This window comes from Sprattus sprattus, assembly GCF_963457725.1.
Source record: "Sprattus sprattus genome assembly, chromosome: 4".
Lineage (NCBI taxonomy): Eukaryota > Metazoa > Chordata > Actinopteri > Clupeiformes > Clupeidae > Sprattus > Sprattus sprattus.
In genome coordinates, this window is record NC_137923.1 from 47139450 (window position 1) to 47152642 (window position 13193).

The 13193-nt window shown below is 46.0% G+C and overlaps 1 protein-coding gene across 9 annotated transcripts in view; it reads right to left on the minus strand.

Annotated features, from left to right (window-relative positions):
- Positions 1–13193, minus strand: part of ptk2aa (protein tyrosine kinase 2aa) — a 94397-nt gene that overhangs the window by 7649 nt on the left and 73555 nt on the right. For 5 of the 9 annotated variants that reach the window (XM_080838090.1, XM_080838093.1, XM_080838091.1 and 2 more), the window contains 12 exons: positions 11486–11509; positions 10483–10580; positions 10007–10091; positions 9475–9575; positions 9149–9264; positions 8877–8977; positions 8519–8608; positions 8088–8292; positions 5221–5332; positions 4054–4140; positions 3065–3208; positions 2208–2339 (listed from right to left, as the gene is read on the minus strand). In XM_080838090.1, the coding sequence (XP_080694216.1) occupies positions 2208–2339; positions 3065–3208; positions 4054–4140; positions 5221–5332; positions 8088–8292; positions 8519–8608; positions 8877–8977; positions 9149–9264; positions 9475–9575; positions 10007–10091; positions 10483–10580; positions 11486–11509 (1295 nt within the window). The remainder of the gene's footprint in view (positions 1–2207; positions 2340–3064; positions 3209–4053; positions 4141–5220; positions 5333–8087; positions 8293–8518; positions 8609–8876; positions 8978–9148; positions 9265–9474; positions 9576–10006; positions 10092–10482; positions 10581–11485; positions 11510–13193) is intronic. The other 4 variants (XM_080838094.1, XM_080838092.1, XM_080838096.1 and 1 more) reach the window with 2 other exon arrangements.

A 13193-nucleotide genomic window follows, 5' to 3' on the forward strand; every position in this document is an offset into this window, starting at 1 on the left:
TCATGCAGAGAAAACACTCGGCCAAGAGACTCCTCTCCCTCTCTCTCTCTTTCCTCTCACTCCCTCCCTCGCTTGCTCCACTTATTCTCTCTGCTGATTTGCTTAGCCTCTCTAACTCTCTCATGATCCCTCTCTCTCTGTCTTTCTATCTCTCGGTCTCTAAATGAGCCATGCTGGTTTTACACCATCAAATTAAGCCAACAAAAGTAGCGTTTGACATCACTGTAATTACTACATTTTCTCTCCGCAATGAAGTCAAAAAATTCCCCCTGCTAAATAAAAAGCAGGACAGAACAGATTCTGGATTCTGCCAAGGGGCCCCTAGTATTCATAGATATGGTTTGACAACAATCTAAGGTGGCACCTATCTTTAGGAGTTTACAGAGAAGCTCCAAAATGCTGGTGATTTCCACCGGTTCCCACAAAAGCCCCTGGGCAGCCAAAGGCAACTGGCAGTAATGGATGACCAGATGAACCCTGTCTGAGGAGAGGAGAGGTGCCAGACTTTCCATTGGAGGAAAGGAAAAAGAGAGGAGGGAGAGAGGCAGAGAGGGACAGTTGGAGAAACAGAACGAGAGAGAGGGAGAGAAAGAGAGACAGCTCTCGCAGCATGGAGGTGACCTCACCAGGAAGTCGAGGAGCTTCCAAATTACAGTGGCCACTCACTCAAGTACCTGCGACCGGCATTACCGAACCTCTCTGGAACTTCCCATCACCCCTGTCCAAAACAAACGTGGTGGTCGGCTGCTTCCCCCAATGGCTTTCGATCATTTCTCAACACCTCCTGCTTTTGGACGAAAAAGCCGCGCACTGTTTTCACACCGGCCCCGTATTGACGTCGAACGCGCATCAGCAACTTATTTCTTTTTAATAACGGACTTGAGTGGTGAGAGGCCTGTTTACACGGAGTAGGCCGCCGCTTCAGATGCGGCTTGGCAGAGAGCGAGAGATAGTGATCTCTCTCCAGTCAGCTTCCACGCAGCGTTCCAGAGAGGACTCCACTCTCCATCGCAAGGAGCCAGAAAACTCTTCTCTTTTGGGGGATGTAGTGTTCCGACGGATGCCAGGCCGTTTCCTGGGGGAGGTGGATCTGTGGCTGCAGGTTGGACTCACAGCCACACTTTATAGATTTATAGCTTTGTTTTTCAGCAACCGGGAGCCTATTTTAATGGCAGGAGAACGACAGTGAAATATCACCGAGGCACCGGTTCGGCTAAAAGGTAAAACCAACAACAAGCACACCATATGTTCAGAGAAAACGTGGGCACATGGGGGTCGATGCCGCCAACACTAATTCAGACGGTACGGATTACTGGCTGCTTAAGGTGCTGGCAGGTTGCATCTCAAGTAACCTGTTCACTGCCGTTTAGACAGGTTTCTCTGTTTACTCCAGGAGACAGGATTGTAGACAACTGGTTTCTAACTTGTTATGAAGACACTGAGACTCCCAAGAAAACTTCACATCCTTCTAAGGCGCAAAAAGTTGTCGAGACAAGCTGCTTAGAATTCCAAAACAAACATGGTTCTTCACGATCTTCACAGCACCACTGAATATTCCAAACATCTTCAGATCAAAACAAAACCATATTGGGCTGTCCCAGTGGTGACAACCTCTGTATTTGATCTGATTTGGTTCAGCAAAACGCAATGCCCTCAGTTGAAATCAACACCAGTCCAATCTGTTGCAGTTCAATGCATTTCTAGTCCACACTTGTCACAGGGCAAGAACACTTTCAAAATAGGAAAGGCTCTATTCCCAGCAGAAATTAGTCCATAGGCATAGAGAAAAGGCAATCTTTGTGCAGGAAGAAGCTTTAGAAAAAAGCAGTACCCAAACCCAGAAAACCAACCACTGAGAACCATTTCAAGACACAGTGCAAAAGTGTTTAAAGTAAGAGCCACAGTTTTTAGGGGATTACTATACATCTGCCCAAACAGCCTAACTCATGAATCAATGTGGTCACAAATGAATGGAACTATTTATATGCAAACGAATCGATATATAGCACTATTACTCAATGTACCTGGAGGTTAATAAACCTTCGGTCTAGAGCTAGCCCCAAAATCCCCGAAATACCACAAGAGAGGGCGACAGAATAGAATCCCCAAAATATAGAGGGCGCCCCGTCCCCAGAGTGTCTCAAGAGGTCCGCTCAGAGCCAGAGAAAGGCCGGCGCTTCCCCTGCAGCAGAAAGTGGAGCCGTTACCAAGAAGCTCTCCTCCTGCTCCAGCCAGCGCTGGTCCTCCTCCATCTGCTGCTGCTGCATCATCAACCGCTCCTCCATCAGGTGTGGGGGCAGCGCCTGGCTTAGCCCCCGCATGTCCAGAGCCCCTCCGTCCTAAAGGGGTGGAGCGAGGCGCGGCACGTCAATTCACTTCCTTTAATTTGCATTTTGGGGCTCGGGGTGTTAGTTGCCGTCCAGGGCTAGCACCGCACAACTCACATCGGTTCATGTGAGGTAGGTCTTAGTAGCGTACCATCTAGAAGTGGGTCCCTTTGGTTGGGTGGCACTAGTTTGGTGGCTGTACCATGGCTAATATGGATTTTAGTTCATTTCAGTTGAGGTATTAGTAGCAGTCAGGCTAATAGGCATTTCGGTTCATTGAAGTTTGAGAGTTAGTTAGCTAATAGTGTACAGGCTAACAGAGCCATGGGGTATCAGTAGCTCCCAGGATGACAGAGAAAGAGGTAGCTCAACAAAGTTTGTTGCAGTTAGTAGGGCCTGGGGCCTTACAGTGCACTGTTAATTTCACACAAGTTAAGGCAGCAGCATAACATCCGCTAAGGTAATATGAGCCAAGAAAGTCAATTTCAATCCAAACAGCACGCAGTTGCAGGAAGTGCAGTGAATTGTTTTAATTGTATACAGATCCTGTTAGTTATTATAATCTTGCTGGGAAGAGTCGAGTGATTTGATTAAAAGCACAGAAGTAAGCAAAGACCCCTGAGCAGCACTACTGCCATCTAAATTAGCTTAGGTTAAAGGCGAGTTACCATTTTGAATGTGTGTGAGGTGTAGATGTTTTTGTGTGTGTGTGTGGGGGGGGGGGGGGTATGACTTACCTCTACATTGGGGGACCACATGGGAACGTCCTGTGGTCTGTGGTGGTTCCAGGAGTCATGGGGGTCCAGGACGGAGGCCTGAGGGGGGTAGCCTCCGCTGGGCATGGAGGACATGCTGCCGTGCGGCGAGGGGTAGCCAGACACCTGAACATGTTCACCATGGTTAAAGACGGGCTGGACTGAACAAGTCCACTGTAGAATTCAGCTGGTTTATACTAGCCTTCATAAAGTTCAGGTTTATCAGGCTCTAGACTCCAGTGCAACTCCAAGGACATGCAGAAACCTCTTCTGCTGACCCCAAATTCTCACGATAGCCACCCGCCCCCCAGTGCAGAAACCCACTAAGACATACACAACCCTCATGCAATCTACAATCCTCACCCATTACAGGTCTAAAAATAAAATGACTAAATGGGGGTTGAGGGCTCATAACAACAATAACCATAAAAATGTCTTGCCCTTTAAAACAAGGAATGCCTTATAAGGCAAAACAGCAAAGCCAGCATGCCCCCCACCCCTCCCCTAACCCTTAACAAAAAGCGATAACAACTGAATATTTGAGAGAGAGAATTTTTTTCAGCAGATGGAATCTGTCTCAAGTCAATAAAGCCAGTACTTTTAAAGGGCCTTACAGGAAATGCCTGCTGTCAGCTTGCTTTATGACAGGCTGGGGCACTGTAAAACAACTTAAAAACTTTTCATTCATTCCTAGAGGGGTCAGTGGGATGACAAGCATGACAAGCTTGGCCTGTTAAGCTGTCCTCTTCTGCATAAGTGCAGAAATATTTAACTGCAATGGAGAACAATGCACACACATGGCATAGGTCTAGTAGCATAGGTCTAGTATCTAGTGGTGAAGGAATAAACTATGCAACAATCAGTACCCTTGTATAGACCAACCTAGAAATGCACTCACAAAGACTAGCCAACCAGTGGCTTCATGTTGTGTGTGTGTGTGTGTGTGTGTGTGTGTGTGTGTGTGTGTGTACCTGATAATGGTTGTGCTGCCCAGCATGCTGAGGGCTGGGGTAGAAGCCCTCACTGGAGCGAGGACTGGGGTAGCCAGGTCTACTGGGCTGCAGGGAGGAAGAGGGAGAGGGACAAGAAGAGAAGAGAAGTGAGGTAAGATGATGTATCTGTAATCAGCTCCTTCATCGGCCAAACATTTTAGTGCACATAAGAGAGAAAGGGTGACAGATGCAAAAAACAGAGAGAGAGAGAGAGAGAGAGAGAGAGAGAGAGAGCAAGAGAGAGAGATAAAGCAATGGTGTGATTGTTAATATGGCATGACTGTCTCACACCTCTGAGGGTGTGTGTGTTGTGTTCATGGTTAAAGGTATTTATACTTGAAGGAAGTCACACCTACTTAGACGCCAAAGCCATGTAGCTAGTTTGTTTTTTTGTTTTTTTAATCTGTTTGGGCATTCATTTTGTTTTTGAACAGTTAGTTCAACTCATTTCTTAATTAAGTCTATTACATCTATATAATCTATATGGAATTCTTAATTTAATATATTTTTAAATGGAATTCTCGATTAATCCCTACGGAGGTCAAACAGAAATCAGACAAGGCCAAAGCCTCAGATACAATATGTCTAGTAGGGTCCAAATCTCCAGAACGCTGACCCCCCAACAGAAAGACATCCTGTTATAGTGCACACAAACAGATAAGGATAGCACAGCACAGCACAGCAGAGCAGAGCACAGCACAGCACAGGACAGGTCAGCCAACTTAACAGACTGAGAGAGAGAGGGTCACAAATTAGCTTTGCTTGCTGTTCTCTGAACTCTCCTTGGACCCGTCAAAGCCATTCATCAGAGCTTCGCTCAACAAGCTCTGACTTCATCTGCTATAACTTCTGCGCTGTATTTATGCTGGTCTCCTAGCTACACGAGACCCCCCATCTCTCCCTGACACAAGGACATATTTCAGCAACCAAGAGAAAGACCTCTATGAGCAGTATATCAGAATGCAGCCGTGACATATTCTTGTTAAAGAATGGAACTTAAGCGAGAACAGCGTGTTGACCACGGTAAAGCCAGCAGCCATTTTAAGGTATAAACCAGCAGCCATGTGTGTGTGAACGGGAGGGAGAGAAAGAGAAAGAGAGATAACAGTCCATATATACACTGTATGTTTGTGAGGGTGGTCTTACTTTAGGGGGAGCCTCGTCGGAGCCGCCCGAGTCCCAAGAGACGGTGACCTGCCTCCTCATCTCCATCCTCATCCTCTCCTCCTGCTGAGCCTTCTCCTCGTCCAGGATGGTGCTGCACAGGGGAGGGAGGAGCAGAGAGAGCCCACAGTTGACATCGCTGACGAATGACAAACCCTCCATCAATATCATGCCTGAAGGATCAGTTACTTCAGAACCTGCAGTTAACACTTCTACAGGACTATCATTACAATGGTAAGCAAAAATCATACGCTTAACAATGAAACGTAGTACTAGTTTTTTGGGGTTTCATTGTTTATACGGTTCTAGCATATCAGGATATCATACATGTTAACTGATATCTCGGATCACATTATTACAGTGTTGTCAAATGGCTATGTTATTTCAGGCCAAATCTGAACTATGACATATCAAAGGCAGACAGACACTTCAGACAAAAACATTTTCAATGATCAGAAGTAGCTTTTCTATATTCCATTAGTAGGACTTGACGTGACTCCTTAACCCCAACCACATTCAGTCATTGTCTACTCATCCACCTTTACTGTGGACAGCGCTATGTTTACCCGAAGCAGGAAGTCGCCCATCCACAAAATAAAGGCCACATATCCAGACACAGCCCCATCTATGCTAATAGTTCAGGTCCTACAGAGGAACAAACGTCCAGTCAAAACAAGCAGAGCTACTGTGTGAGTACTTCTCAATGCCGCGGGTGCTCAGAACGCATCAACAGATATGATCACATCTGAGACACACACACACACACACACACACACACACACACATACATACAAAAATACCATAGCCACAGGCGTTCAAAGTGCAACCCACTTCTGCTAGGGCTGGTTACTCACAAACTTTAAGGAAGGCTGGTGTCTGTGATAGTGCGTTCCAAGTGTTGAAGGAACAAAACCTCCTCTTTCCTGCACTCTGTCCGTCTTTTCGTGGGGAGCTCTCTTTCTCCACTCTTAAGTTTCTCTTTTCCTTCCTCTCTCTCTCGTTCTACATTGATGTTTTATAGCTCTTGCTTTGTCTTACACTCGTTCTTTTACCCCTCTCTCCATCACTAACTCAATCTCTCACTCATTCTCCTCCCCCTACCCCCCTGTCTGGAGGTTAGATGTTGCCCTTGGCCATGGGCCATAGCTTAAAGACTGGAGCCTGGCAGTCAGTGTGAGGGTGGGTTGTGTGGGACGCCCAGGGCCCAGGCCTTTCAGGGCAGTACAACACAAGCCAAGCTGGCAAGCCCTGAATACCTTAACAGCAAGGGCGGTTGAGCTTTCACAGGCCCAGGTGATTGTGTGTGTGTGTGTGTGTGTGTGTGTGTGTGTGTGTGTGTGTGTGTGTGTGTGTGTGTGTATGCATGTTTGTGTGTGTGTGTGGGTGTGTGAGAGTGTTAGAGTGTGAGAGTGAGTGTGTGTGTGTGGGGCAACAATTTGCAACAATCATTCCTTAACAGCGCTCACAGGAACCCATAAATGCTTGTTGGCACAAAGGTTCCTCTTGGAGCCGGGGTTAGTGGTCCCAAGAATGCCTCTAAACTGCTCTTTTCCCTCAATGGAGCTGGAACAATTTACCAATAATGTGCAGCAAGATTTAATGACTTCAGGCATCACAGAGAGTACCCATACAATGGATCTATGAGTAGAAGACAAACTCAACTTCCTGCTCAAAGGGACCTTCAACCCTCTGCAGCACTATTTAGACAACCATAAGGACTTCCTGTAAAAGGCAAGCGAAGGAAAAGCAGGATGTATTTGGCCGCTTGTTATCTTTTAGGTCTGACTAAAACATGTACTGCCAGTTTAGTAATTACTCATTTCAGGCATTCCATGCCCACAACAGAGTGGGGACATCTAGTGGGTGGTAATGGAATCGCAACACATTGTAATTCATGTTCCCTCCCACCCTGTGTCTGCACTCTGCTCTATAAATAACGTGTACCACAAACGGCACATATACTTTGGGTTGGTCTTGTGGGGCCAGAGGTGCCATGTGTGAAAAAAGAACATGCCTGGAGACAACACCTTTCAATTTTAGATGTGCAATGTGGCAAAATCGGACTAAGAAGGGGTTAGTTTTCTTTCTGGCGGTAACTCAAAATTTGTTGAGAACACCACTGATCATTGGTGCGCGGTATTACTTTGCACGTTTATGTTTGATGTCTTTAATGTTACTATGTGGCGAGCTTGCAGAGGGAGCAAGGCCAGTTGGATGACCACACCTCCGCTTCAGGGATGAATGCAAGAGATCGGTTCCTGGGTCACAGCGGTTACAGAGATGCCACTCTAGAGTGGGCCTCATTGGCCACTCCACCAGGAGCACCAAGAGCCAAACGGGCGTGGTACAACGACACGAACGGATGCCATACATTCTGGTACTCTGAACTCCCCCATCATGATTCAAACTTTGAACATTTCAGACAAACTGGCACTTAAGGACACATGTAGTGGTACTTGTCTGGCATTGAGAGACTGAGACAGGCAGACCACATCCTCTGAGGCCTTTGCCAGTATCTGAAATGCTAACAACTACTTCAGTCGAATAGCAATGACCGGTAAAGTGTGTCAACTACAGGCCAGTGCCCCACTGACCGCATCCATTTGTTTTTCAGTCCTTCCATGAAGTCACATGCTTACTTTCAATACCAAACTCTTTACAAAGTGTACAAAATCATAGCCCACAAAGCCATACAGAAACACATTCGTACACATTCATTCTATTAATGTCCATAGGCCACGAATGTTATGTAAGGTTACGTAATGTTATGTTAATACTCACAAGCATGCTGTATATCTGTGGCACATTTGAATGCACACTGGGGGTAAGTGGTTGGGGTTGGAGGATACCTGAGCTGAGTCTTGAGCTCCGTGAAGCGGGGCCTCTTGCTGGGGTCGTAGGCCCAGCACTTGGTCATCAGGCTGTAGAGGGTCGGGGGGCAGTTGGGTGGCATGGCCAGCCGCTCGCCGTTCTCGATCCGCCCGATTACGTCGTTGTTCTTTACGCCCTGGAAGGGCTTGATGCCGAACATGAGGATCTCCCACATGCATACACCTGAGAGAGAGCGAGAGAGAGAGAGGGAGAGTTAATAGAGAATTAATTTCTAAACATCTTAAAGGATCCTATGAACTCTTTTATATGTATTCTTCTTGTCAATGTTTAGCCCCAAGATGATGGCTTTTTTGTGCCATCACTATCATGAGGATACTGTATTTGCGTACTATTAATTCATTATTTTGTAAAATTTCATTAGCTTGTATGATATCAGGGGGTAACCCACCAAACATCCACACATCGCTGGCGGAGGTGAATCGCCTGAAGTTGATGGATTCTGGAGCCATCCATTTGATGGGCAGTTTCCCTTTGGAGGCTGAAAGGAGAGAGACAGGTTGGGTTCACAAGCTGCCAAGCTGGAGTCAAACAGTCAAGGAACTTAATCCCTTGCTCAATTTCACAGCACGTAAACTGACACTGGCAAGCCTCTCAATGCCCTTCAGAAATGACCAGGAGATGGCGATATTGCATATTCTCCACAAGTTCACAGTGCTTTACTGTGTCATTTTTATCCATCTGCAATTATCAACAAGGCAATTCACAATCCTAGTGCAACATTCTGGATGCTGTTTGAAGTAATTTACCTTTGTAGTAGGAGCTGTCCTCCATGTATCTGGAGAGCCCAAAGTCTCCCAGTTTCACACAGTCAGCGGAAGACACTAGGACGTTTCTGGCAGCGATGTCCCTGCAGAAATCATGCGCACACACACACACATACACACACAAAGAGCCTGCTCAAAACTTTATCCAGCATGAAATTGATAAGACTAAACAAGGGGAAAAGGAATGAAGCAATCATTAAAGCATTTGGGTCTTTTAAATGAATTCTGCACCTCTAGGCCTGTTTGGTTTTTACCTGTGCACAAAGCGCTTGCTCTCCAGATAGGCCAGCGCTGTGCTTAGCTGGTGCGCAAAGAGTATTAGTGATGCCAGATCCAGACTGTATTTCCTGACTTGTAGGAAGGACCTCAGCTGCAAAGACACACATTCAGACAAGACACTTTCCTATAAGTTTCCCATACAAACATCAGAGAAGGACAGTGGTAAATGTGTGTGAGTGTGAGTGTGAGTGTGAGTGTGAGTGTGAGTGTGAGTGTGAGTGTGAGTGTGAGTGTGAGTGTGAGTGTGAGTGTGAGTGTGAGTGTGCGCGTGTTATGTGTGTGTGAACTTGTTAGGCCTCACCTCTCCCATGGTGCACAGCTCCATGATAATCCAAACTGGGTTTTCTGTGATCACGCCGATCAGCTTCACAATGTTGGGATGGTCAAACTGTCTCATGGTCACTGGTTAAACAGCAAGTCAAAATAGTTATTCAATAGAAATTACTCATTACTCATTCTATCAGAGAAATGCGTGTAAGGTGCAATCCCTTGGAATACATGGTTTTGTTTTAAGGAAATTTGACTAATGGTGTGGTCACAAAGTGACACAGAGGCTACGACAAGGAGACAGACTTCCTCAATTGTCAGACCACATCCACAGTATTTTACAATCACGTCCTCAACATGACAAGACCCAAATTTAGCACACACACCCACACACAGAGAACATATGCACACAGACAGATAGTCAGAAATTTGTAGTCACACTCACATGCAAATACATATGTACCCACACACACATATATGTACACAGACACAGACACAGACACAGACACAGACACAGACACACACACACACACGCTAACAAATCAAAATCCCTGTTTGGAACTCACAAGCCTCCTGTAGGAACTTCTCGCGGACGCTGTCCGAGGTGCAATTCTTACAGGTCTTGATGGCCACAGACAGAGTGGGATTCTCCTGGAGAAGGGGAGGACAAAAGCACACAGGAAAATCACTGTGATGATCGAATAGAGGGATGGCCTGTGTACAGCACCGTCGAATATGAGAATACTGCTTTACTTTTAGTACTTTTAATGGTGGCCTCACAAAAATACAGTACATATCAAGGACTGACCTGACTGAATCACTGTCTGTGGTAATTGAGAAAAAGTTTTTTGCAAGTTAAACGCAACGACTAAAATTTCCTTTTGTCTAAGCACATGTTGGGGATATTGTCTAGCAAGGTAGTCGTTGGTTCTGTGTGTGTGTGTGTGTGTGCGTGTGCGTGTGCGTGTGCGTGTGTGTGTGTGTGTGTGTGTGTGTGTGTGTGTGTGTGTATGAGTATGTGTGTGACCAAGAGCTTGCATACCGTGCTGGCGTAGACCCCCTGATGGACGTCTCCAAACTGTCCCTCCCCGATGCAGCGGCCCAGCTCGATCCGCTCCCTCTGGATCTCATAGTCCCTGGCTGTGGGCACAGAGCAATCCCAGCATCACAACCCCTTCCTCAGGCAGTCAGCTGCCTGCCAGTGGCACCTCGAGACCGAGCATGGTCTTCAGAAAGGCCTCGGGCAAGGTAAGCATGTTGTTTTAGCCCTGTGTTGGTCAGCTAGCAATCATGCCTTAAGCACACCAAGGCCATTTCATAAGGACATTGCTAGAGTCGCTAATGTCTTTCCACACTCTTTGACTGGCACTTCAACACAAGCACAATGCTCAGCCATGCAAACATCAAACAAAAGGGGAAGGCCGACTTCACTCTGTCACAACCATCACTGCAGGGCATTAATCTTTACAGATGTTGAATTCGGCTCGCTGTTCACACAGACACACATGTTTATGGCTAGTTGCATTTCACGCTTTGAAATATAAACAATAAATCCGAGCAGTGCACATGTCAACTGTATATCAGGCACATGTGCTAATGTAACACAGTTAATGACATGGAGAGGTGCACTGGACAATGGTCAAACACACAGATCACACACACACACACACAGTCACAGACACACCATACTAACTAGGCCTGTCAACCCTGGAGAAAGATTAGTCCGTTTACACATCGTCTAATTTATGATGTCAAAATCGAGGTCTATTTTATGGGGTTGGGGACCTGAACGTGGACTTCCAAAACCAGAGTTGAACAGCCTAGTCTACCAAAAGACATGATCAGAGAGAGAGAGAAAGGGAGAGAGAGAAGAGTGAGAAAGAAAGAGAGAGAGGGAGAGAGCAAGAAAGAGGGAGTGAGAGAGAAAGAGAAAGGGAGGGAGAGAGAAAAGGAGAGAAACATAGAGATACAGGCAGAAAGACAGGAGTGAGAAACAGAAAAAGACAAAGAAAGTCTAAAAGAAAGAGAGAGCAAGACAGGGTTACCTTCAACTACGCCATAGCCCTCTGCTGGACATTTAAAGTGAGGAGAAAAGCAAAAGAGCTGGTATTTAGAACCATCAGAATTGAACACGAGAGAATGTGACAGCAAGACACAGTGCAGGATGGAGAGATGGGGAGGCCAAGTGGACAAGAAGAGGCATCAACAAATAACAGTCATCAGAGAGAATGAGTACAGAAGTGGCACTTGAGGTGGAGGTCAAGAGGACTGACCCAGATGTTGACTTTTGAATTAGACAAGGCAAGAGAGGAAAGAAAAGTGGAAAAAATAAAGGTTCAATGCTACATGGCATGAGGTAAGATCTAAGCATAGCTAAGCTAAGCTAAGATCTCTGTGCTACTGGTAATACAGACAGAAGAATGCAGTTTTGTGAAGGCACAATGAAGCCGCTCAACTGATGATCAAGTGACGTCAGCCGTGACGCAGAAAATAATGAAGCATGAGATGATCATGCCAGACATTTCAACATGGCCTAGAGTTAAACAATGAACCACTGGACTCTGAGATGTACAGTGAACAGTGAAAATATATTATCTCATACAGTTTTTGCTATGAGTTTATAACTGTCCCTTTTAATGTGGCAGTGGACAAGCTACTGGTGAAATAATGCCATCACTTTTTGACCAAGCTTGCAAAAAAATAATGTAAATTGCTGTCTGATCATGTACTTGTACTTAACGCTATTTATTCTGGGCTCACAGCCATGTAGAATCCAGTGGTCGACTCTACAAAATGAGCCAGATGTTGTCTATGTTCTTTTATTAACAACACTTTGCCAGTCCATATGTAATACAGTGTCCAATGTTTTTTTCCCTAAGACAGATACTTTGACAACCGTGGCTCATCACGGCAGGTGGCAACCATATTTGAAGGAGATCCACCTGGCGGCGAATATCCTACATGTGTGTTTAACAACACAGACACGTATGTTTTAATAAACAATAAACTGCCAAAAGCGGTCTCATACAGCAGTGTACAGCCTTACATAAAAATAGAAATAGAGAGGCACAGTACTATACAAGAAGGCCACTACCTTCAATGTTTGTGCAAGGATCAGCATTGCACATAAAACTCCCTGAACAGAGTCATCCCAGACAGTTAGTGTCTACAAATATTGTGGGGAGCTATGCTGTATATGGTATTGTACAGTGCTAACAGGCACTAATACTTCATGCTTGTGCTTTACACTGCCACAGCACATAAAAATCTAGGTTCAGGCCTTTCATGGTCAGGCAGAGGGGGTATGGGGGAGTTCATTGAGGCAGTCAGCTGGGCCTGGGACAGCCCTCTGATCCCCATGATGTGCCAGGCCGGCGGCTCTTCGCCTGGTGCACAGGGCCTTTTGTTGGGCCCTGCCTCACATGAGGCCACGAGACTCAGGGTCATTAGCTCAGGCTGGTAACAGTGCCCGAGGGTGACTGACTGGCTGGCTGACTCAGATGCTAAACTGGGCTCCTGGCCTTGTCTTGTCTGAGGAAGGGGATGCACCACTGTTTGGGTGGTAATTCTGACCAATAAACCAGTTTCAGCTTCCATCACCAAGCTAGGTTTAGCATAGGAGAGAGAACCATGCTACACTTGTCACATTGAGATACGTCCAAACGAAAAGAGAAGAGCTCCAGGTAATGTTTTAAAACAGCTGGATGCTTGTTGATGCTTCTCAACAATATCTGGTAAGAAACTCAGTACTTG